Below are 26351 nucleotides of genomic sequence, written 5' to 3' on the forward strand. Positions count from 1 at the left end.
TAGTTTGCACACTCCAGTCCCTCTTGTGGCCTTTTGTGATGCAGATTGGGGATCAGATCCTGATGACAGGAGATCCACCTCAGGCTCTTGTGTCTTTTTTGGTCCAAACCTTGTCTCTTGGAGCTCCAAGAAGCAAACCCTGGTGGCTAGATCGAGTACTGAAGCCGAATACAGGAGCCTAGCTAATACCTCTGCTGAACTGTTGTGGGTTCAGTCTCTTTTGCAGGAGTTGCAGATTCCTTTTTCTCCTCCTAGGGTGTTTTGTGATAACATGGGTGCAGTGGCTTTGACTCATAACCCAGTTCTTCACACTCGCACTAAACATATGGAACTTGACATCTTCTTTGTGAGGGAAAAAGTTCTCAACAAGTCTCTTTTTGTGCATCACATTCCTTCTGTTGATCAGCTGGCAGATTTGTTTACCAAGGCTCTATCACCACTTCGTTTTGAAACTCTTCGTGACAAACTCAATGTGATTGAGAAATCACTTTCTCCCCCACCTTGAGTTTGAGGGGGCCTATTAGAGTAATATAGTTACTGCTATGTTAGTGTTACTGTTTAGTGTTATTAGGTAAATGCTGACTGCTATGTTAGTGTTACTGTTTAGTGTTATTAGGTAAATGCTGACTGTGTTCTGTTCAGTTAGTTATGCCTAGCTGGCAGGTTTGTTAGAGAGTTAGTTACATGCTTAGCTGTCAAAGCTTAGCTGTCAAGGTTAGTTAGAGTTAGCTTCTTCTGCAAGCTAACAAATCTCATAGTATAAATACTGTAATCTCTCTTGTATTCATCATCTTTTCAATCAATGAAATTCAGTTGAAGATTTTCAACAGGCACTAACTTTTTTTGGTTACAAAGGAAAGATAAAAGCAAGGCTACACTATACTAGCAGCATACAATGCTGACAGAACACTCAAAGGTGGTTGAGTCCAAATCCGATGCCCGGATCCGTCACGCACAGCCTGCCACGCCATGGCGTCCGCTGCGGAGTTGTTATCACGAGAGATTAACGCAATCACATAGGCACTAACTAACTGAACAGAACACAGTCAGCATTTACCTTATATAGCAGTAACTATATTACTCGAATAGGCCCCCTCAAACTCAAGGTGGGTGAGGAAGAGATTTCTCAATCACATATTAGAGTAATATAGTTACTCTTATAGATTTTCTTGTCTAAAATAAGTCTGATCAGGAATCAATGATTTAATCACTCTCTCAACATCCGTAACCTGTCTAGTGATTAATTATTCCTTAACTGTAAACATTTTTGCTGTGAAATTGTATTTTCTTTCCACATGTACTGATACTGGATTACTGGTAAATAGGCATGCTGTGTTTGTTATTTTTAAAACCATGGACAAAAGTATCAATAATTTCCACTTTCATATTAATAGAAAGAGGAATAGGAGAGAATTGAGAGAGATAGATTTTTTGAGAGAGATAGATTTTTTGAAATCATGATCTGCTGAATGATTTTATTATTGAGACAATCTTATTTATTATATACAAGCTGCTGCAGTAGCTTCTGTGACAGTTTTCACAGCGCAATAATACTAGGGGCAATATACAACATATTCTCACACATTGGCTAGATAGGATTCAGTTAACGTAATATGTAATTAGTTAGCTGTTAATTGTGCTGCAGTGGGCTCCTCAGGAAGCCAAATGCAGGTCTTGAATGGACTTGTATGGTTGTGCCCAGACCCTGCAAATACATCATGGGAATTGCTAGAGATATATGCATATATATGCCTTCTCTGTTATTATACATCATGTGATTAGTTTCTATCTGCTATGATTGGGGTAGCTTTCTGTTACAGTATAGTTGTGTTTCTGTTATAGTCTGTTCAAAGCGGTTATGGCCAGAAAGCTTCTGTTAGTAGCTTCTCTTAGACTCTCATAGACTATAAATAATAGATGCAGAGTGTAATACTTCATATCCAAAGTGCATTACTAATATTCAGATGCAGTTTTCAGACTCTTAGCCTCATTCTACATTAACATCTGGAATAGTATTTAGTTTTTAGTTTGTTGTATTAGAAAGAATGAGAACTATGAAAAGAGAGTAAGCAGAGAAAATTCAGAATGAAATATTGTAATTAACTCAATAACAGAAGTCACATCAGCCTCGGTATATAGAGCTAAGAAGCTTCAGTAGGAAGCTTTCCTAACTTAGATAACAGCTGTAACACTTTAACTTACCAAGAGAACCAAACTAATTAACTCCTATCACACTAATTAAGCCGAGCTCTACAATATCTCTAATATTCTGTCCATGGTTGATTACTTTTAATGGGAGTGAGTGATTCCTCATCATTGGGATCAGTGTTGTCAAATCGCGATCGCGGAATATCGCGGCGAGGCCAAAATCCGCTATTTCATTTAGCGGATAGCGTCGCGGGCAAATAGCGGTATCCGCATAGCGGTTAAAATAAGTAAAATTTTTTATAGAAAAACAGCTTGTTGTGCTGTTTGTGCTAGTAAAAAACAGTTGCAAAAAATAAATAAAATTAAGACATCTAATGAAATGCATAAAATGATCATGATAGAACAAATTTTAGAAACAAAACAGGGAAAAAAAAACAGAAAATAAAAAAACATTGTATGTAATGGCAAAAATAAACAAAAGATGATGTGAAGAAAGAACAAATATTAGAAACATAGGTTCACATTCACAATGGAAGAAGAAAAACAGAACAGATCATGATGGGAGACGAGAAAAAGGAAGAACAGATATTAGAAACAAAACAGGACGGAAAAAAACAGAAAACAGAGTGTGAAAAAAAAAGAAAAAGAGAGTCTGAAAATGTGCAGAAAGAAGGAAGGGAAAAAGAAAAGTAAAGAAAACAGGGTATGAAAAAAGTAAACAGAGGCTAAAAACAAACGTAAAAGAAAAAGAAAGAAATTAAAAAAAAAACAAAAAAACAGAGCATGGCAGAGTGAAGAGATGGGAGCCAGAAACTCACCGGAAAAGTCATCAGAAAAGCTATTGGGGTTGCCGGAGATGAGGGTCAGAAGCTTGATGTAGAAGGAGGAAGAGAGAAGGGAAAACTCGAAAGGTTTTGAGGCTTTTATAGAGTGAAGATTTTAAGTTATAAAACTTTTCTTCCATTAATTGGGTACAATTAATTCAGTCGGTGGCTGATTCCCACCTCCCAAGCGGTGCCTTTTTGAAAAAAAGTCCTAAAATCACACGTGATCTTCTCTTCCACTATTAGAGTACACTATGTAACGTGTAAGAGAAGCTACTGTTAGTTAGCTTGCTGACTGTGTATGCAGTCAGTTATAGGGTTAGTTAGTGTTAGCTGTCATAGTTAGTTATGCTGAGCTGTCATAACAGCTGTCATAACAGAATCAGTTAGGATTGTTAGCTTGATCAACAAGCTAAGTGCTCTTCTATAAATACTGATGTAATCTCTTGAATCTGTAGCTTTTACAAATCAATGTTAATCAGTTTTCTCATTTACAGTTTTCAACATCCACCGCTATTTTCGCTTTGCCCGTCGCGGCGCTATTCAGTTTTGCGGCGCTATTGCGTTTATCGCGTTTGCCGCTACGTCGCGGCGTCGCGATCGCGGCACGGCGAATTTCCGCTACGTTATAGCGGCATAGCGGCGCTATAACTGCTATTTAACAACACTGATTGGGATTGTATTTGATTCTTGCTGTCCCCAGCATGTAAGGCATATATTGTTAGGTAGAAGATATTACAAACTTTAATAATCATCCCGTACTCTGTAGCTTTTTTCTCCTTGGTAAAGAATGCATTTGTATCTGGTAACTTGAAGATATGTGCTTTCCATTTTATTAAGGAATGTAAGTCAATTTCTAACATTAGAAAATAATATTTTTTTCATGAAAAGTTCATCTAGTTGTTCTTGTATTCAGTTGCTTAAAGGCACTCCAGGAAGGTGATTTGGGAGATTTTGAAAGAAAACTGAGTGATTCAAAGCAGGTAGTATTTGCTTCCTCAATTTCGCTGATGTGCTTTGGGACCTTTGCAATTTTAATTGTTTTGTGTTATAGGAGCTTGTGTGGTCAGCTTCTCATGCAAGTGAAGAGAGCACCGAGTACATTTACTTGACTATCATCAAGCTCCAGGTACCATTAGTCCAATTTGTAGATTCTTAACATGATATATGTTTTATCGTTATAGCTAATATGAGTGTTGATTTTACCCGACAGATGCTTCATCATCTTGGTATGGCTTGGAATTTACGCTGGAGAACTGGTAAAGATAAGAACATCAAATTCTCTCTCCAGAAGCGAAATGTATCTCTTGAGACTGTGATTCCTTCCTTTGAACAGGTATTTACTTTGACTGAGCCCGTCATAGCAGGATCGAATTCTAAAATGTATTTTAGAATTCAGACAATGATTGGTCAATCCTTTGGACTATGTGTTCTCACAAACTTTGATGCCTTGCCATTTTTATATTGTTAACTAGCTGTCATGGCTGGATATGGAATGGTGCTCAATTTTGCAACGGACACAATTACATATGAATTTGTTAGAACCGTTTATAGCATTTCGACGAGTTCTACTTCAAATTTTAAGTTGTAGAGATTGTGTATTGCAACACCTTCTGCAGTCTGCCTCCACACTTCGCAAGGTATAAAATCATTGTTAAGCTTAAACTTTAGTCATAGAGATTGGAGGTTGAACATTTTGAGCAGTCTGCTAACATATGTTCTAGGGCATGCTATCTTTGTTTGGGGGATGGGGGGGGGGGGGGGGAACATTTCTGAGCCTTGTACTAAAACCTTAGCTTTTAGGAGAATCAGTCTCTTACATGCTAATACTCTTTGATCAAGCGGTGAGGAGTTTGATCATTACTACTGCCATTCTAATAAAATAAAATTTCAGCACAATGGCTTTTGCATGAGACGGTATGTTACTTATATGAAATCATTATTGGACTCTAGCTAAACAGCTTAACCTATTATGAAAACCAGCCCTTGATTTTTTTTTTTTTATTGGCAAATGTTAGTTGTTAGTGATGTTAGCAAATTAGTTCCTTCACCAGGGTTTGAACCCTGACCCCTTCACCCTTCATCCCCCCCTCCCCCCAACCCTTATTTCCCCTAGCTCTTACCACTTGAGGTAACCTTCGGGGACGAAAATCAGCCCTTGATAATTGTCATGATTCAATTCCACTGTATGTTTCTTATATCCTGTTCTCCATTTTACAGGGATCTAGGTTCTCTCAAGCTGCTGGTGCATTGCATGAGTTTAAGTTCCTTTCTGTTGAGACCAAAGGGCAGTGCTCATCTTTATATTGGCTAGGAAGGGTAAGGGCTTTTGTGACTGTGTTTTGTTCATGTCTGTAGATAGATGTTGAATATCTGTTAAGATTTAATTGATTAGTAGTCTTATCTCATAGAGATATAGTTAAGATTTGTTTCTCTATTTTAGATTAGTATCTATTTAAATAGAGATGATATCTATTTAAGTAGAGATAGGTTTAGATAGATTTAGTTTCTTTTTATCTCTTTGTTAGTCTATATATATTGTAGTCTATATTCAAGTATTATCAATGAAATACACTCGAAATATTTTATCAGATTCAAGTATAGACATTAGACAACAACGTCTGCTCACTGGACGACTAATTCAATGAACCATACTTCATGTGTGAATGAAGATGAATTTGAAATATGATTATATATCAAGCATGACAAGCAAGGCACATATTTCTTACTTGTTTTACCTTTTATCTGGGAAATGTCTCTTTCCTAAACCATTAGACTGTTTGGATTGAGCAATTCAATATATAGGGAAATTTGAAATATAGAGAAATTGAATTGCACAAATTAACAATTTGGATGTGGAATTTTGTTCAGTGTCTGGGCATTTAAAAGAGAAGCCAAAGCTTAAGAAAGGCAAGAAGATTGAGTAGCTCACTAGGTGTAACGATATGTGAATTTGGTTATTATCCAAGCGTGGGAGTGAATGAGAGATAGACTCCACCCTGTTTCTGTCTCCATGAATGATGAAATAGAGAGTGGTGAATGCTGTCGAAAATGAGGGGTTGACTACACCACCCACCACCATAGTGAATGATGAACCATGTGATTGGCGTGAACGAGCATTTTAGGAAGAGTTGAGTGGATTTCACCAATTCTAACTCTTGATAGTATTTCAACTTTTTATTTTTTATTACAAAACACGAATAAAAATGCTGCTTAAATTTTATGATTCTCAGATGAAATATCCGCAAATGGGAACCTATAGCTAGATATTTTAAATCCCCTAAAATATTTCATTCCCTCCTTAAAATTCTCTATTTAAACTCATTCTTATGCAATGTGTTTTGTAAGACCAGATTGGCTTGGTGAGAATGGAATAGTTGTCCATTACAATATTGCTAAATACTACAAATTTAAGTAATGGATTATTTGTATTTTGAAGAACTTCATATGAATTGGGATTAACTTATGCATGTTTGATTCTGCTTCATGTTTGATAGAAGTCTGCAGTAGTATTGTAGTTATCTCCTTGGAAATTATAATTAATCTGCTTCTGATTGGCAGCTTGAAGAAGCAAAGCTTTTCCGTGCCCAAGGTCAAAATGAGATGGCTATCAACCTTGCAATGTACATATCACAAAATTATCAGTCTACCAAGGAGGCTTCGGATGTACATCGGTTGGTTGGAAAGTGGCTTGCAGAAACCAGATCTAGCAAGTTATTGGACAAGACTTAATTATGTCTAACATTTTACTTTCAAATTCCCTTTTGATGCTGGAATCAGTGAGTTCTTATATTTTGCCTGTTTTTGTGTTAAATTGCAGCTCAAGAACAATTTTGGAAAAGTATTTGAAACCTGCAGTCACTATTGCTGAGGATGTGAACACTACAGATAAGAAGACCATGGAAAGAAAATGTCAGACTCATTTTCATCTGGCGCACTATTCTGATGCTCTATTTAGGAGCCATGAAGAAAGGCTTACCTCTAATGAGTGGCAAGCAGCAATGCGTTTAAGAAAGCATAAGGTACTTAATTGACTAATTCAAATGAAAAGACAGAGGACAATCACAAGACTAAGTGTTTATATAGGGTAGAGAATTCCTCACCCCTAAGCTAGCTTTTGGGGTAGAGTTAGGCCTAACTCAAATTCTAAGTTGTTATCCGAGCCTACACTAGATGTGTTTATTTGGAGACCACCCATATATGGGCCACCTGCAGATGTCTGATTCCTGCAAATTCAGTGCCCAGATGTCCAACCTGGGCGTGAGGGGGTTTGTTCTTTTTTTATCACCCGGGCGAGATGGGGTGTGGTAAGGTCTCACACTGAGTAGAGATATGGCCAAGTTAGTATTTATAAAGGGTAGAACAGTCCTCACACCTAAGCTAGCTTTTGTGGTACAGCTAGTCTAACCCAAATTCTAAGATCAAGATAATAGATTTATAGGTGACATTAAATGCTATCACTTATGATCATGATATTGTTGATTCTGCAGACAGTAGAGTTGGAAGCACTAATTAAAAGGCTAAGGAGTTCAACAAAGGTAGTTACAGAGATTTATTTTTACCCCCGGTTGCTTTCTCTGATACTCTAACTTATGTAGTACATAACTTAGGGGGAGAAAACTGACTACACGATGAAAATCCAAGAACTGCAAAAGCAAGTTGCAATGGATAAGGAAGAAGCTGAGAAATTACAGGTATTAATTTTGTTTGATCAGTTATTTGATGTACTTCTATACGCAACTAATTCACTAGGTGTCTAGGTCTAATAAATATTCTATTCAATCCCACTGTTTCTGTTGGATGGACAATTCAAACTGATAAGTAAACTCCATTTTATCCTTATTCTTATCTCACTCCCGTAAGTACAATATGGGGTAAATATAAATCATTTTTATTGCCTTTCAACATCTCAGGATGACCGAGACAATTTTTTTAGTCTGGCATTGGAGGGATACAAGCGTTGTTTAGTCATCGGTGACAAGTATGATGTGAGAGTGGTATGGAGTAGCTTTTAGTTTCCTTTCCTACTATTTGACATACATGATCTGCTGACATTCGATATGTTGCAGGGTAATATGACTTACTTTGACTAGTTTGTTTGTGTCAGGTTTTTCGAATTGTTTCCTTGTGGTTCAGTCTTTCTACACGAAAACATGTTGTAAGTAGCATGCTTACCGCAATTGATGAGGTATGTAGTGAAGATTTGGTAATCAAGTTGACTGATTTATATGGTTTTCCCCCATTTATTAAACTGTATTTGTGATTTTTCTTTTTGTTTTGAACACAACTTAGGTTCAATCCTTCAAATTTATACCTCTAGTGTACCAAATTGCTTCCAGAATGGGTAGCTCGAAGGATGGTCAAGGACCTCATAATTTCCAGGTTTCTGTATTTACCTGTTTTGTATGCTTCAAATTTTTTCACTGGTCCATTACCTAATGTAATAAATATATGGGCCATACAGTTTGCTTTGGTTTCTCTTGTGAAGAAAATGGCAATTGATCATCCATATCATACAATACTTCAAGTAAGTATCTTTTATCTCCTGTCCTATAATTGTTTTGCATGCCATTTCAATTTTTAAAATTTTAAAAGAAAAATGAATTTGCGACTTTGCTATTGAGATCTATGATTAAGGGAAATGTAAACCATCCTTATATTTGAAATTTTCTGACAACGTATGCCTGCTGTCTGACGGATCATACATTTTTTCCCAATTTGAAATCGTTTACTTCTCTCTTTTTTTTAAAAAATTTGGATGTGGTTTATATATTGCTTCTATCATTAATTGTCAGATGAAAAAGTATTTTCATTTTATATTTTTCTTAGCTTCTGGCTTTGGCAAATGGTGACCGGATCAAGGATAAACAGCGTAGTAGAAGTTCATTTGTGGTTGATATGGACAAAAAACTTGCAGCTGAAAACCTTCTGAATGAGTTGTCATCTTATCATGGAGCTATCATAGGACAAGTAACAGCACTTTTTAATTTTATGTTCTCTTCTCTGTCAGTTCTAATTATCAATCTATTATCTCTAAAGTGTTTATCATGTATGTAGATGAAGCAAATGGTGGAGATTTATATCAAGCTTGCTGAGATGGAAACAAAGAGAGAGGTAACACATTTTTATATTGCATAACCATTCTTTCTTGTAACGATAAATATTTTTTAAGATAAATTTCTATCATTTGCCTGCAATGTTATCTGAAAATCTTTATTTCTCACAGCCTTTTGATTTAATTATTTATGTAGGATACCAATAGAAGGGTGACACTGCCAAGGGATTTACGTAATCTCCCTGTGCTAGAACTTGTAAGTCAATTTCTAAATTTCTATGTTCTGATGAAGTAGTCTGGTTGATGCAATGATTGAATGCTGATTTTGAGACTACTAATGGTATTGGGAGCCATTGAAAAAACAATATCTAGGTTGTCTCCTTTCACAAATGGTGGTACTTGCTTTTTCCGGTAATAATTTCTAGTATGGATTTAATACCTTGCAGTTGGACCATAACAATCTGCTCTGAGAGTTTTGGTTGTGGTAGACATAGATGACAAAATCTAAGAATACTTAAATAACGTCAAACTGAAAATTGATGAAGGATTCTTTTTTAATAAAATGTGTAAGTTATCCTCCCTTTCCCTTAAGAGGTGGTTAAATTTCCTCCCCTCTAATTTAAAAAATTTACTGCTATAAGAGATAAGTCAGTATTATTGCATTTCTGCTTATCGTCAGTCCTTATGCCGATTGGGGACAGGGTTCCATGCTTACTTGGCTCCTCTCATCTATATTGGATTCGTTATTACCTATTGTGATCAAGTGCTTCCACTCGTGGCAAGTTGTCAAAGAAATTCACAATTTCTTCCAAGCTCAGTGACGTGCTCAATTGCTCATTCAACAATGCTTCACTCAGCTGAAATTTATCACCGCAGGATCATTTCTGTTACTGACTATCTGAAGTGTTTCAAAGCCATAGTCAACGCTCCGACTTTGTTGGGTGATCTAGTTCCATATCGCGAGCATTTCTACATTATTTTCTATGCCATGATAGAATTATAAGTTAGATTCACACACAACCACAAAACCCTAAGCTTAAGGCAATGGATGTGTGTGTTCTTTAACTTATATACACTTGTACACTAGCTAATCTACCCAATGTCGGACTTCTTTGAGTCACACTTGTCACTATAATACCATACGGTATCAACTCCTTAATCACAATTGCTTTTGTTAAGGTTTAAGAATTAAGAGTATACACTCTGTTAGGTTGTTAGGTCCTTGTAGCAGCAAGCTATGACTTGCACTCTATAAATAGCACTAGCTATCTCTGTTGTAAGTTGTAACTGACTGAAACAGAAATGTAATTCAGTTCTAACTGATTTCCTCTCTCCTCTCTTTCTCTTCCTCTCTCTCTCTCTCTCTCTCTCTCTCTCTCTCTCTCTATTAGAGTATATAGAGATATTTAACTCTGTTATTATTGTACATCTGTCAGTAGTTGGTAACACAAGCCGCTGTGGCGTATAAATACCTATTTCGCTATTGGTCGCTGTGTTCGCTAGTTTGGTTGCAGTGGTTAGAGTCAGTGATGCCTGAAATGAGTTAGTACTGTCAGTAATGCTTAGAAGGAGTTAGTCAGAGTTTGTTTCAAGACTGTTAGCTTCTGTAAGAAGCTGGTACAAGTCTGTAAATAACTGATCAGTGTATTCGTGTAATCAGAGGTCAATTTCAGAATAATTTCTAGTTTTTCGATTCTTCAATTAGCTTAGTTTCTCAATAGAAGGATACTCAGCATCATTGGTATTAGCCCGGAACACCTACTAATATGAAGTATGAACTTCAGAAAATAAAGGACAATTTTGGCGGCTTTTGAAAGCCAAGATAGAATTTGAAATTGATTTGATTTTTTAAGTCCTAAAATCACTAATAGGGTGTTTAAAATTAATTTTCTGTGACATTGAAGGTTGTAGAGACTGGAATCTGATAAAATAATTATCGTGTATATTTCATTAATAATACTTGACTATAGATTACAATATATATAGACTAAGAAAGAGATAAAAGAAACTAAATCTATCTTGTTAGAAATCCCACAGTGGCTAGAGATTGAGCATAGATAGCCTTTATAAGGGTAGTGCAAACCTCAACTCTTGAGCTAGCTTTTGTGGTTGAGTATAGGACTCCCAATTTCTAATATATCTAAACCTATCTCTATTTAATAAGATCCTAATCTAAAATAGAGAAAAAATCTTAACTATATCTGTATGAGATAAGACTAATAATAAACTAAATCTTAACAGATATTCAACATAGAGAAAAGAGGAAAAAAGTCCTTGACTGGCTTGTTTTGTAATTTCTCACCACTGCTTGAGGTTCATTTATTATATTAAAATGGATGAAATTAGCACACATTTGATCTTAGGAGAGGGGACTATAGTTTCTAAATTATTGAAAAATAAGACATGGTAGTAACAATTGCCAACTTGAAACTTCATTTTTCATTAGTCTTTCTCAATCTACAAGAGCTTCCTCACCTTAATTATAGAAATTGATATGAACATTTTCATCGCATTCTCTTCAGTCATTAACTTCCATTCATTTTGCTTCCATCACCACTTTCTAGGTGACACTTTAATTTATTGTAATTACTGTCATGAATTTTTATCATTAATCTTTCTTCAATGAATTACACTTCTATTCATCTTTCTTCAGTCACCACCACCTTTAATTATTTCCTTTCTCCATATGTGATACTTGTCACTCAAAAGTTTGTCTCAGTGGTCTTAATTTTTCATGAATATTCATCATTATTCAAGATGGAAAAGGCAAACCCTGTGGAGTATAAAACATCACTGGCTTTTTCAAAGTGTGAACTATTGAAAATTAAATCCTTATGAATATATTTTCTCAATTGCTTCATTGTAACATATGTTTTCATTAATCATTATTGTTTATGTAATAATATCATTACTTCAATGCATTAAATTTAATCCATCTTTCTTGAATAATCACTTTCTAACTGAGACTATGTCATACATTTTCATCTTCTCTTTTTCTTCAGTGCATTAAAATTTCATTAGTTGTTCTTCAATCATCATTTTCTTAATAAAGCTTGTCAAAAAGTTTCTCTCAACTTTTTATATATAATTTTGGGTTTCATGTTCTGATACTGTAGGTGTTAACTCATAAATTCATCTGTGGTAGATTTGTTTGGTAATATCTGCATTTCCTACAAAGTTTTGTCAACATTAGGTGTGCTAAACTTACTATCTCTTTTTTCATGCTATTTTTATGATACTGTTTTTGTTTTCGCATTTACTTTGGACATTCAGGTACCTGTAGTGACAGCAACCATTTCAATTGATCGTAGTTGTCAATATCAAGAAGGCACATTTCCTTACTTCAAAGGATTAGCAGATTCCGTGATGTATGTCTCAATCATTTATAATCAAGAGACAATTTTTTCATTGAAGTCAATTCTTCATTTTTAAATCTAATTTATGGTTGTTTAATATACAGGATAATGAATGGTATAAATGCTCCGAAAGTGGTTGAATGCTTGGGTTCTGATGGCTGTAGATATCGACAACTTGCAAAATCTGGAAATGATGACCTAAGACAGGATGCTGTAAGACAGCTTATGCTTTCTGATGCTTTTGGCATTTGTTCACGTAGTTGTGTAGAATTCTTTTATTTTTCCATGTTTAGAAAAGACTCACATCCCAAGCAAGTTTTTTGACAAATATATGTATTATAAGCCTGTTCTCTGTCAATTGTAATAATACAGGTAATGGAACAATTCTTTGATTTAGTTAACACATTCCTGAGGAACCACCGAGATACATGGAGAAGGAGGCTAGGAATACGGACCTACAAGGTATATTCTGCTTTGTGTAGTTCTTGGTCTCTGGTGCTGGTATTAGCTTGTAAGTTGTAACACTGTCTTGTTCAGAAAAAGCTATTAATAAACAGTTTTAGGGAATTTCCTGCTATGTTGTGCTGTAAATTAAGGGAAAATGAAAGTGTACCTGAGACGAGAGTTTGATCTATTTTTTGTTACTCAAGCAAATGTGTATCTGCCATAAAACACCTTTTGCAACTGGGTCCTGTTCACGGAGTGGTATTTTATTATAAGTTATAACTCTTTCTCCTTGGACTAGAAAAGTACCTTCCTAATAGTTTATGATGTGCTTCAGAATACTTGTGAAGGTCATTTGAGAAATGAAATGGTGGTCTAAGTTTCTTTCTACCAGAATAACATATGAACATTTTCCCTTTTTCCTTTTGTTAGAAAAATAGAGGGAGAGAGAAACAAAGAGAACTGAATAGGTAATTATGTTGTTATTCTGTTAAGAGTAAATACAGTGAGTACATTTAGAGAGCCTGAATAGGCTTGTCTTGTAAGCTAACAGTAACTAACTAATTAAAACATAACTAGTTCTGCCAGAGTCCAAACAGATTACAACATACCATAACTACCTACTACTAAATAATTAATGATCAATCACTGTACTCTAATACTTCTGCTGGTTGTAAGTTGTTATAAACCAATTCCATAAAATGGAGTCTCAAGGATTGTGTTATTTCTTATTGTTTAAGTTTTGTATGCATAGTCTCTTCTCTCTTCTTAGAATTTTTCTTTCTGATTTTACAAATTGTTCATGGTAATCTTATTGCATGGAGGAGTTCTTTGTTGTCTTCTCCTAGGCCCTAGAATTCCTGTCTTAACATCTTGCACGCTGTACTATTATTCTTAAAGTACTTTTCGTGGAGGAAAATGTCTTTGTTGTTTTGCCTGTTTGTTGTTTTCCCTGAGTATTATTTTCTTTTTTGAAATAGGTAGTTCCTTTTACTCCAAGTGCTGGTGTTCTTGAGTGGGTTAATGGCACTCTTCCTCTTGGTGAATATCTTATAGGCAGGTAAGTCAAAGAAAACAAAACCAAAATCACTCTTCCTCTTTTAACATGCCCCCTAAATCAAAAGCCCTTTGAGCTTAAAGCGTGGGCAATGCACTAGCTCACCTTACGTTTTGCTGTATTTTAACTTTCATCTAGAAGAATTAGGGGAAAAAAGATCAAACTCTAGACCACATGTATTCCAAAATTGTAAATTGTTGGATGAAAGCACATAAATATTTTTTATCTAACAACTCTCATTGGACTTCAGCATGAGAAATGGAGGAGCTCATGGTCGCTACGGAGTTGGGGATTGGTCATTCCTTAAATGTCGAGAGCACATGGCAAATGTAAGCTGATAGTATTTATTTTTTAAAACATGAACATCAGAGTTTTTCTTGAGTTTTTTTCTCAAGTATATTTCTTGTTTGATAGTTTTCCAAAGTGATGTTTTCCATTATTTCCAAAAAGAACTTTGAAAGAGAAAAAGAAAAAGAAAAAACTTTCATTCACTTGATCAAAGGATTTGCTGCCAATTATCGATGAATAAATGTACGATAAGAATTTACAATATATTGACTAATCATGATGTTAGATGTCCCACTTTGACTAGTGATATGACCAAAATAGTTCTTATGAAGGTCGAGCAACCATCATGCATGGGCTAGCTTTTGGGGTAGAGTTAGGTCTAACCTGAATTTTAACTTGGTATCAAAGCCTCTCCTAGATCCGTTTATTTGAGACCAGCCATAAATAAGCTTGATTCATTACTCAACTCCTAAATCATGCCTGTGGAAGAGAAAGCAAAGCAATATTGAAAGGACTGATAAAGTTTGATGAGAGACATTTAGAAAGGACTGATAAAGTTTGATGAGAGACATTTATCTTTTTTTTCTAATACGTCAAATAGAATAGTAAAAAACACATCGGACGGTTTGTTTATAGGAAAGGGACAAGCGCAAAGCATTCCAGGAAGTTTGCGGAAATTTCAGGTTTGTTGCCTATAATTCACTTTAAAAGTAGCAATAACAAACAGTCACCTCCGTCGTTTAATCACATTGTCATGCAGGCCTGTTATGCATTACTTTTTCTTGGAGAGGTTTTCACAGCCAGCTGAGTGGTTTGAAAAGAGACTTGCTTATACCCGAAGTGTTGCTGCTAGTTCCATGGTAAGTGTATTTTACTTTTCCATGCATACTTATTTTTTCAATATTTGGAAACACCAAGTTCTTAATATTGCTTAAAGGTATCAAAGTGTAGTCTTCAAACTTCGGCCTAGGCCTACCTATCCCAAAAGCTTATTCCTAGCTTTCTGGTAAGATCTCAAAATTGTTCCCTAGGAAGTCTTCTTGTCAAGACATCTGCCCATTGATACCCCCAGGGAACATAGTTCGTAATGATCAAACTATTTTAGCTTTTCAAGTTCATTTACTTCAAATTCAGTAGCTAATTTTTCTTTCAGTTGTTCGTTTCCTCTGTTGGTCATCGCCAGTTATAATAATATCATCAACATACCCAAGTAAAATAGTGAGCTTACCATCTTAAGATTGCTTTGAGAATAGTGTATAACCACCATCTGACTTGTAACCCAATCATAACTTTGCTTTTATGAATCTCCCAAACCATGCACGAGGAGATTGCTTTAGTCTATACAAAGCCTTCTTGACTTTGCTTACCTTCTTTCCTCCCCTTGGGAACTTATAACCAGGTGAAATCTCTATCAATAAATAGGCTATTTACGGCATGCCGTGTCCATGGTCTTTGTCCAACTCAACACTAGCACAAATGAAAGAAAAATTAATTCAAATTAAATCCTTTTCCAGTGGACATGCTTGAAGGTTTTATGTTCTTACATTTTTCTAATTTTGAAAGCATACATCTAGCCTTTTGATGTAACCATGTTGGAAGGAGTACAGCTTTGACTTCTAACTGATCCTTAATATACTGCCCATCCTTGAGAGTTGTGATCCAAAGCCACCACATTATATATCAATTCTTTTTTCTTTTGAAATAGCTTTTAGGTGTAGGTATATCTATCTGAAATATGATTGTTTTATGAAACGTCAGCGATATCTCATGTACATCAATATATCAGTTACAATTTATAGTGTATTTATTAGTTGAATCATATTCAGGTTGGTTATATCGTTGGCCTTGGAGATCGACATTCGATGAATATTCTAATTGATCAGGCCACTGCAGAGGTTGTTCACATCGATCTTGGTGTTGCTTTTGAACAAGGTTTGATGCTCAAGACCCCAGAACGGGTATGTCTTTGATAGTCATTGAGTCATGATTTAAAAAGCAGGGATATGACAGGACACACACATAAGAATGCAGCAAAGTTTCAAAATTATAAGACACAACATGGGTATAATTTAACACACAAAAATAAGATAAAATTAATATTATTGTTGTAAATAAGGAATTAATATAAGAATTATTATTAGAAGATTATATTCAGTATTAGGAGATTTATTCTCTTATTAGGAGATTGTGTACATAATTAGTTATTTCCTTATTTAGGATTAGTCTTCTTCTATATAATGTAATTACCCTTTGTATTCTGATTAAGAAGTAATAATACAATTTCTCCTACTTTCAAGTTGGTATCAGAGCTCCCGATCTTGGGAGTTCTGCTTCTGCGAAAAAAACCCTAGCCGTCTTATTACGGCCCTTTTATCTGGTAACGTTTCCTGTTTTGCCACTGTTGGCTTATACCGTTTGGAGGCCTGTGCTCTTCATCACCGGCCTGCCATCCTCTGTTCGTTACTCCGATTGCACAGAGAGGGTTCCCCGTGCCTTTTGGTCTTGTTCTGAGGGTCGTTTCCTCACTTTGTTGGTGTTTTTTCTTGAGAAGCCTTTGGTTCTTCCATTCAAGGAGAGTGCAATCTTCTCTGTTTCTGTTATTTTTCCTCTTGTTTCCCTTCTACAGTAACATCTCTCAGTATGTCTGGAGACGAGATTCCCATACCTAAGGAGAAACTCACTTCTGGAGTGAAAGTCTCTCTTCCACCTTTGACCCACAAAGATCTCCCGGTATTACAAGGTTCCTTTCGCTTGGATGGGCGCAACTACCTCCAATGGTCTGAGCTCATCCGTCACACTCTCATAAGTCGCAAGAAAATCAGTTATATTGAAGAAAAAGCCCCTGCTGAAACTGATCCACAATATGACACATGGCGTGAAGAGAATTCTCTTATTATGACCTGGTTTTGGTACTCCATGATTCTGGAAATTAGCCGGAATTATATGTTTTTCCCTACTGCTAAGGAGATTTGGAATAATCTGGCACAGGCATATTCTAAGAAACAAGATCTCTCAGCTTGTTATGAATTGGAAAATAAAGTTTTCAATTCTAAGCAAGGAACTCTCTCCGTGACAGATTACTATGGGACCTTGAATGGTCTATGGATTGAATTAGATCAGTATCAAAATCTGAAGATGAAGTGTGATGCTGACTCCACAACATTGAATAAATTTATTGAAAAAGCGCGAATCTTTAAGTTTCTCTCTGGGCTTAACTCTGAATTTGATCCGATTCGGGTCCAAGTTTTGGGTAAAGAGCAACTCCCTTCTCTCTCAGAGGTGTTCTTTATAGTTCGTGGTGAAGAAACTAGGAGGACAGTGATGGTGGAAGACAAATCAGTTGATGGTTCAGCCTTAGCCTCTGGAAAGGGTCCCATAAAAGGATCCACCTCTTCCGGACACCCTAACCGTGATGATCGCCCCAACCGTGATGATCGCTTCAACCGTGATGATCTCTTCAACCGTGATGATCGTTGCACTTATTGTAAGAGGTCTGGTCACACCAAAGAGTACTGTTTCAAACTTTATGGAAGGGAAAACGTCCTTAGACGTATGAGGGGGTCCAAAGGTGCTCCGCAGAGGCGCGCAAATCACACAACTTCTGACATGGAAAATGATGGTGAAGTCCCACCTGTACCACCAGCAGAAGATGTCCCTAGCCTTAGCAAAGCAGAATTGGAGCGTCTGAGAGCTTTTATGGACTCATTGAGTAAGCCCTCTGGTTCTTGTTCTCTCACAATGACTGGTAAGAGTTCTACCTTCTTATCTCTTAATGCTTTGAGTACTGAAAATGACTGGATTATTGACTCTGGTGCTACAGATCATATGACACCTCACCCCTCACATTTATCTTCTTATTCCACTTACCCTGAAAAACACTATATCACTGTTGCTAATGGATCCTAAAACCAGATTACGGGATGTGGTAATATTCACCTTAGTCCATCTCTTCCCTTAAAGCATGTGCTTCATGTCCCAAAGCTTTCTAACAATCTTTTGTCCATCCATAAACTCACTCGAGACTTGAACTGTGCTGTAACCTTTTTCCACTCACATGGTGTTTTTCAGGATCTTGCCACGGGACAGATAATTGGGATTGCTAAGGAACAGGACGGGTTATACTGTCTACGGCACGAGGAAAGCAAGTGTCATCAGACGAGTTCAGAGTCCTGGAATACTTCTCAAATATGGTTGCGGCACAAGCGTCTTGGGCATCCTCCTTTTAGTATTCTTAGGACCATGTTTCCCCATTTATTTTCAAAAGTGTCAGTCGAATCTTTTCATTGTGATGTTTGTCAGTTTTCTAAGCATCATCGTTCAACTTTTCTTCCTAGTAATAATAAATGTGCTCAACCTTTTGATCTTGTTCACTCTGATGTGTGGGGACCTTCGTCCATTTCTAATGTTTCTGGTGCAAAATGGTTTGTTACTTTTATTGATGATTGTACTCGGATTACATGGGTTTTTCTTATGAAAGATAAGTCTGAGGTGTTTCAATTATTTGTTAACTTTTTCCACATGATTAGAACACAGTTTGGGAAACCTATTAAGAGGTTAAGGTCAGACAATGGGAAAGAGTATGTTAACAAGAATTTTTCTGAATTTCTTACAAAAAATGGTGTGGTTCATGAGTTGACTTGTGTTGACACCCCACAACAAAATGGGGTTGCTGAAAGGAAAAATCGTCATCTTCTTGAAATCACTCGAGCTTTACTCTTTCAAATGAATGTTCCTAAGTTTTATTGGGGGGAAGCTGTCTTGACTGCTGCTTATTTAATTAATAGGTTACCTTCTAGGGTTTTATCTAGTGTTAGTCCTGTGCAGGTTATGACTAGCTTCTTTCCGTCTGTGCCCATTAAGTCAGGTCTTAAAAGTCGTGTATTTGGTTGTTCCGCCTTTGTCCATGTTCACGGTCATCATCGGGGTAAGTTAGATCCTCGGGCTATTAAGTGCATCTTTATAGGATATGCCTCAGATAAAAAGGGCTACAAGTGTTATCATCCTCCTAGTCGTCGTGTCTATATATCCATGGATGTTACTTTTCAAGAATCAGAGTCTTTTTATCCCAATCCTCAGCTTCAGGGGGGGAATACTCAGGAAGTTGAGTCTCCAGAATTGTCTGTTATTCCTCTTCTACAGGATCCCTTGATGCCTTCCTCTATTCCTATCACTAAGGACAGTGATGATGATGACAATGGTCCTGAACTAGTACCAAATCAGAATGATGACAATGGTCCTGAACTAGTACCAGATGAGAATGATGACAATGGTTCTGAAGTAGTACCAGATCAGAATAATGTTGACAGGTTCAGGATAAAGTACCAGCGGAAAGTAAAACTCGTCCTGATCCAACAAGTCCAATCGTCTGATCCTGAGGTAAGTGTTGCGAACCCTGAGCCTAGTAATTCCTATGAGCATAACCTTGATGACTTACCTATTGCCTTACGAAAAGGAAAACGTTCTTGTGCCAAGTACCCTATATCCCAGTTTGTGTCTACTCAAAATCTTTCTGTGCAGCATCAGAGTTTTATTTCAGCTATTGACTCTATTAGAGTCCCTACATCAGTACAAGAAGCATTAAAAGATAAGAACTGGATTCAAGCCATGAATGAAGAGATGCATGCACTGGACAAAAATGGAACTTGGGAGATTGTTGAGAAGCCAAATGACAAGAGGACAGTAGGTTGCAGGTGGATTTATACCGTGAAGTACCGATCTGATGGCACACTTGACAGGTATAAGGCGAGGCTAGTTGCAAAGGGATACACCCAGACCTATGGAATTGATTATGAAGAGACATTTGCTCCGGTAGCAAAAATGAACACTTGATTGGGAGTTGCAACAGTTTGATGTTAAAAATGCTTTCTTGCATGGAGATTTTGAGGAAGAGGTGTATATGGAGATTCCACCGGGGTATGACCCTACTTCAGGAAGAAATAAGGTGTGCAAACTGAAGAAGGCCCTATATGGGCTCAAACAGTCACCCCGAGCTTGGTTTGGGAGATTCACTAATGCTATGGTGTCTCTGGGTTATAAACAAAGCCAAGGTGATCATACCCTCTTTATCAAACATACTCAAAATGGTAAACTCACTCTTCTGTTAGTCTATGTAGACGATATGATCATTGCAGGTAATGATGAACTTGAGAAGCAGAATCTGAGGAAACAGTTGGCAGCCCAATTTGAAATGAAGGATCTTGGAAAACTGAAATATTTCCTAGGTATGGAGGTGGCATACTCGAAGCAAGGGATTTTCATATCTCAAAGAAAGTATGTCCTTGATCTTCTCAAAGAGACTGGTAAATTGGGTTGTAAGCCCATTGGAGTGCCTATAGAGCAAAACCACAAGATTGGAAGTAGTGAGGAGGACCTTAGGGTTGATAAGGCTCAATATCAGAGACTTGTGGGGAAGCTCATTTATCTATCTCACACTAGGCCTGACATAGCTTATCCTGTTAGTGTTGTCAGTCAATTCATGCATGACCCACAGGAGAGACACTTACAGGCTGTGGATAGAATCTTGCAGTATCTGAAGGCAAGTCCAGGGAGAGGTCTGCTGTTCAAGAAGAGTGAGCAGTTGTCTATGGAGGTTTATACTGATGCAGATTATGCAGGGTCAATTGTTGACAGGAGATCCACTACAGGATATTGTATGTTCTTGGGTGGAAATTTAGTTACATGGAGGAGCAAGAAGCAGAATGTAGTTGCCAGATCAAGCGCAGAGGCAGAGTTTAGAGCCATGGCTCAAGGAGTTTGTGAACTGTTGTGGATGAAGATCATACTGGATGGTTTGAAAATAAAGTATGAAAGCTCCCATGAGACTCTTCTGTGATAATAAATCTGCCATTAGTATTGCTCATAATCCAGTCCAACACGACAGAACAAAGCACATAGAGATAGACCGGCACTTCATCAAAGAGAAATTGGATAGTGGTCTAATATCTACACAGTATGTCCCCTCAGGACTTCAGTTGGCTGATGTGCTCACCAAAGGACTTCCCTTGGAGCGGTTTCGAGAGCTTACTTGCAAGCTGGGAATGATAGATATTCATTCACCAGCTTGAGGGGGGGTGTTGTAAATAAGGAATTAATATAAGAATTATTATTAGAAGATTATATTCAGTATTAGGAGATTTATTCTCTTATTAGGAGATTGTGTACATAATTAGTTATTTCCTTATTTAGGATTAGTCTTCTTCTATATAATGTAATTACCCTTTGTATTCTGATTAAGAAGTAATAATACAAATTCTCCTACTTTCAAGTATTATGTTTTAAAAGTTTGCTTGAGTGAGAGAGACAATTAAATGCAGTTGTTTTATTATTTGTGTTGGTAGAAAAATTGAAAATGCAAAAGTAATAAAAATGTAAAACATCTAGCAGTATCTGAAGTATCCAACATGTACCTATTGAAGTATCTACGTCCTTATCTGGACTGATGATATCTTCTATAACTGCTGGTAGGTTCCATTTAGGCTTACAAGAGACTTAATTGATGGAATGGGCGTGACTGGAGTAGAGGGGGTATTCCGAAGATGTTGTGAGGAGACGCTCTCTGTTATGCGAACAAATAAAGAGGCATTACTGACGATTGTGGAAGTAAGAACACTTTTCTCAGTTCTTTACAGTATCAATAAAACATATTTCTACATTCTCTTCATAACAGATGAGTCTCCTGTCTTTTATAGGTTTTCATCCACGATCCTCTTTATAAATGGGCTTTGTCTCCTCTGAAAGCTTTACAGCGTCAAAAGGTATTTCAGGCCCTCAATATTATTCTTTGTTTAACCTATGTCCAGCATTTCTGATGGGGAGCTTGGGGGCATATTTGATTTATCTGAAGTGATCTTTTTCCCCTTTTTCTTCAGGAAATGGATGTTGATTTGGATACTGGTTCGGAGGAACCTCAAAATAATTACGAAGGAAATAAGGATGCTACACGTGCACTTCTGCGAGTAAAGCAAAAGCTAGATGGGTATGAAGACGGAGAACTGCGAAGCATCCATGGGCAGGTACTTTATCGATATATCCCTGCCAAATTACTGTATATTTACTATGCATTTTTCTCCTGTTTTATCTTTATCATCGTTTGGCTGATAAAATTTGAAATGTGAATCATCCGTGGGCAGGATACTATGTTCTTAGTCGTGCAACTGGTAAAATTGGGTAATTGGAACATAAACTTTTCAAAATGCGAGTGGAGTTTAGGTTTTAGGATTTAGCAGAAGGAGAATAAAGTTCTTAAAAAGCCCCACTGATTTCTAAATACCATTGGTAACATGAACCGGCGCGAAGAATTGAAATATTAAATTTATATGTTCATGCCCACTAAAAATATAATTATGGTATTTTATTTTGTAGGTGCAACAACTCATCCAAGATGCAATCGATTCCGAGCGATTGTGCCAAATGTTTCCGGGTTGGGGAGCTTGGTTATAATGAGCTAGATCCCTTGATCGATCTACACCTAAAAAATATGCAAATTTTCTATGCAAGATGCAAATGGTTCCCGCGCGATTTTGCTTATTTGTTGTACAGCTTGACACTAGGATTCTGTATAGGCGGCTTGTCTATTCATCGGTTTTTGTTTTCATCACTTTCACTATTTTATTTTATTTTTTGCTTGTAATTTACCTTTATTGGGTAAAATGGTTGTCCAATGTGGTGGCTTATAGGGTGCAAGTGCACCTTAGGTCTTGCACCATGCAAAGAGTAAAAATGGCACACAATAGTAAGTTTAGCGACCTGCTAATAAAAGTGAAATTACAAAAATACCCTTTGGTTAAAAGAAAGACACAAGTCTACTACTTATCTACGGTTTTCATTTCCAAAATAAAAAAAAAAAACTTATCTATGGTTTGCTACTACAAGGATACATTTTTTCCAATGAAAAAGATGGAATTAGTTCAACCCATTTTAGCTATCGCTACCATGAACCATTAACTCTAATTTTATTTAAATAGAGGCGAATTGGATTTTGGTCATCAAAAAAAGTATCAACATTCATGAAATAGGTAAAGTTAGTCTATGTCACTCATTTTTGTGGCGGTTTTTATTCGCCACAAAATGTTTTAGTGGCAAATATGATTGCCACAAAATACACAATAAAGACTAAATTTACCTAATTTATTAATGTCAAGGACCAAAATCTATAAAAAAAAATTGGGAACTAAATCTAATTCACTCATATTTTACAGGGACAAAAACATATTTAACCCAATACAAAATTAAGCACACATTATATTATATAATTGTGTTTTTATAAAAATGATAGATAACACATCAAGATTTTTTTATGCCTTTTCTCTTTGCTGATATGAATTTAACATTCAAATATAATAGGGTTAACTATGATTTTGTACTTAAACTTTGAGCAAAATTTGATTATCAATCATCCATCACCAGCTTAAAGTCTAAAAAGCACTCTCACTATTAGGTTCTCACCAAGGTGGTGGCTCCGGCTACTTTGTTAAAGTGTGCGGTGACCCTGACATGGTTTTACGTATGTTAGGCTCTTGTGCAATTTCAATCCTCTTTGTTTAAAACGAGCAATTTTGGTCCACCAAAGATCAATTTGTGCAAATTAAGTCCTACAGTTAGTCTTCTGTCAATTGTTAACAGAAATTGCTGAGGTGGCACATCCATTAATATTTTATTAATATTTTTTCTGTTTTAAAAAATTAAAAATTATCAAAATCAAACTTTAATACCTTTCTAAGTTCAAAAAAAAAAACTTTAATACCTTTCTGTTTCAACAAAATAAACTTTAGGCAAAACTTTAAAAGTAATTGATATTCACCGAAAAAAAAAAATCCTGAATCTTCATCTTCTCTATGGTTATTGGGTGATTGGAGACGAGGGAGGAGAAGGAAAGGGTGAAGAAGATGATGTTGAATCTGAGCATTTTTTGTTGAATTTGAGTTTGAATGTGGTTGGCGGATGATTTTTTAATGTGTTTTTGAAGAAGTTTGAATCTGCTGATATGTTATTTTTTCCTAGGTGTTCATGATTTTTTCAAACCCAAAGGTTGAAGGTTCTGTCTGGATTTGTGTTTGAAGAAGAGGAGGTGAAGAAGGTGATATGGAAAAATAATAATAAAAATAAAATTTAATGCTTAAGTAAAAAAAATATTAATAAAATATTAATGGGCATGCGAACTCAGCAATTTCCGTTAACAATTGACGGTAGACTAACGGCATGACTTAATTTGCACAAATTGATCTTTGGTAGACCAAAATTGCTCGTTTTAAACAAAGGGGATTGAAATTGCACAAGAGCCTAACATAAGGGACGAAAAGTGCAATTAAACCTAATATTTTTATTACACGCATATAATTAATAAATTGAAATTAAAATTAAAATTAAATTATTAATTACAAAATTAAGGATTAACGTTAATATACCTCGTACAATAACTCAAACGTGTGTTTTTTAGCTATGACTGAACTATTTCATTTTTAATATTATAAGCATTCACATTCAAGTCAAAGATTCTACATAAAATTATTACTAATTTTAAAGCATATTTTATTTATTATCATGCATTAGAGAGAATAATACAATATTTTCCGATGTAGCAAAAAAAAAAAAGAGAGAATAATACAATTCATTAGAGAAAACAACTGCAACATTTTTGCTTGAATGATTTGTTACAGAAGCCCCCGTATGGATAGCCCATTGTTTTGCATAAGTTTTGGCATTGTTGATCACTAATGCAATTCTCAGTGCATTGTCCGCAACCACATCAAATATTTTATTATTGATCTATGGATCTACAGATTAACCATTCAAAATTTATAAATATTAAGAAATCACTTAAAACAAACTTGTAAATTTCTACCAATCTAATAACCATGGTTTTTGTTGTTGTTTCTTTTCGATCAATATACTAAGAAAAGTAAAAGAATAAACCAAATTACTGAAATTAGTTTTCATTTTGAGTTAGTAAATTTTATGTTACAAATGTGAGAGATAAAGCTCACGTCTAGTGTTCCTTATCTGAAATTAAAATCAAAGCAATGCACAAAACCACTAAAGCTAAAGCAAAAGATTGAGGGATGCGAAAAGCCATTTTTCTTATATTTCCTTCTTAGCAAGATAGAAGTGATACTAAAACACACACACATATATATAGGTAAATACTTATGGATATATGGGAAAATTTATCTTTCTATATCCATTATAGTCAATTTTATTTATTAAATATATTTAAAGAATATAGAAATATATTTAAATTTTTTAAATCATAATATGATTAAAATTTTAAAATTTTAAAATTTTAAAATTTGAGAATTATCATCTACACTTAATTATATTAACAAAATTTACCTATAAAATAATTCTGACTGTATTAATTATTACACATTCTAATTGATTAAATTTATTTCAATTTAATATTTTATCTAATCAGATTTATCAATCATCTACTTTTATATAATTCAAATGATATAGTCGTAATTTTTTTGGCATATATAATAGCAAATTAAGTTTCTATAATAATATAAAACCTTTTTATTTGATTTAATTTAGTAAATATATTAAACTTATATTTATATTCTTCATGATATTAATTACTGAATCAAAACTACATATATTTTCTTATTATTAATTATAAAATTAGAAAATTATAAACTAGTTTAATAGAACTATAAATTTTTAAAAACTGATTGTCAAGAATTCAATGATTTATAACTTATTATTATTGCAACTTTTTAAGGTCAAAGTTATTGCTTCAACTATAAATCATTCTATATTACTCATGAAAATAATATTATTTATTGACTCATTCAAAAAGTTTAAATACAATCCATGATTTATATTATCAAGAAAATTTGGATATTTTTATTATTATGTATATTAGTTATTAAGTCTAAATCTAAATTATTCATACATAATGTATAAATAAAAACTTATTTTCTACATATTATATATATATATATGTGTGTGTATGAACACTTACTTAAATATTTTATGGAATGAGTTATTTTCTATATAATATTTTATATATATATTGACTTTAGTATTGTGACCCGTGCGATGCATGAGGATATTCATTTTTGTTTATCTTATGAAATTTTTTATGTCTATGTGATTTTTGTTATGTTTATTTTAAAATGGGCTAGAAGACGACGTGGTCGAACCCCCACTCCTGGGAGATACCTAGGGTTGAGGACTGTTCG

The 26351-nt window shown here is 35.3% G+C and overlaps 2 protein-coding genes across 2 annotated transcripts in view; both read left to right on the top strand.

Annotated features, from left to right (window-relative positions):
* Nucleotides 1-22971, top strand: part of LOC130734518 (serine/threonine-protein kinase ATM) — a 92598-nt gene extending 69627 nt beyond the window's left edge. The window contains exons 51-78 of the mRNA XM_057586965.1: nucleotides 3889-3955; nucleotides 4027-4101; nucleotides 4186-4308; nucleotides 4448-4612; nucleotides 5193-5291; nucleotides 6534-6685; nucleotides 6793-6994; nucleotides 7463-7510; nucleotides 7583-7666; nucleotides 7886-7969; nucleotides 8080-8160; nucleotides 8265-8354; nucleotides 8437-8499; nucleotides 8802-8942; nucleotides 9030-9086; nucleotides 9224-9283; nucleotides 12301-12395; nucleotides 12488-12596; nucleotides 12756-12845; nucleotides 13808-13887; nucleotides 14135-14213; nucleotides 14809-14855; nucleotides 14933-15032; nucleotides 15999-16130; nucleotides 21637-21771; nucleotides 21861-21926; nucleotides 22041-22184; nucleotides 22534-22971. Of these exons, the coding sequence (XP_057442948.1) occupies nucleotides 3889-3955; nucleotides 4027-4101; nucleotides 4186-4308; nucleotides 4448-4612; nucleotides 5193-5291; nucleotides 6534-6685; nucleotides 6793-6994; nucleotides 7463-7510; nucleotides 7583-7666; nucleotides 7886-7969; nucleotides 8080-8160; nucleotides 8265-8354; nucleotides 8437-8499; nucleotides 8802-8942; nucleotides 9030-9086; nucleotides 9224-9283; nucleotides 12301-12395; nucleotides 12488-12596; nucleotides 12756-12845; nucleotides 13808-13887; nucleotides 14135-14213; nucleotides 14809-14855; nucleotides 14933-15032; nucleotides 15999-16130; nucleotides 21637-21771; nucleotides 21861-21926; nucleotides 22041-22184; nucleotides 22534-22611 (2746 nt within the window). The 3' untranslated portion in view covers nucleotides 22612-22971. The remainder of the gene's footprint in view (nucleotides 1-3888; nucleotides 3956-4026; nucleotides 4102-4185; nucleotides 4309-4447; nucleotides 4613-5192; nucleotides 5292-6533; nucleotides 6686-6792; nucleotides 6995-7462; nucleotides 7511-7582; nucleotides 7667-7885; nucleotides 7970-8079; nucleotides 8161-8264; nucleotides 8355-8436; nucleotides 8500-8801; nucleotides 8943-9029; nucleotides 9087-9223; nucleotides 9284-12300; nucleotides 12396-12487; nucleotides 12597-12755; nucleotides 12846-13807; nucleotides 13888-14134; nucleotides 14214-14808; nucleotides 14856-14932; nucleotides 15033-15998; nucleotides 16131-21636; nucleotides 21772-21860; nucleotides 21927-22040; nucleotides 22185-22533) is intronic.
* Nucleotides 16307-19502, top strand: LOC130734519 (uncharacterized). The gene is made up of 2 exons (XM_057586966.1): nucleotides 16307-17917; nucleotides 18241-19502. The coding sequence occupies exons 1-2, from the start codon at nucleotides 16813-16815 to the stop codon at nucleotides 18273-18275; spliced, it is 1140 nt and encodes a 379-aa protein (XP_057442949.1). The 5' UTR covers nucleotides 16307-16812; the 3' UTR covers nucleotides 18276-19502.
* Nucleotides 22972-26351: the final 3380 nt, after the last annotated feature.

The sequence above is a fragment of the Lotus japonicus genome, chromosome 1, assembly GCF_012489685.1.
Source record: "Lotus japonicus ecotype B-129 chromosome 1, LjGifu_v1.2".
In the NCBI taxonomy this organism is placed as follows: domain Eukaryota; kingdom Viridiplantae; phylum Streptophyta; class Magnoliopsida; order Fabales; family Fabaceae; genus Lotus; species Lotus japonicus.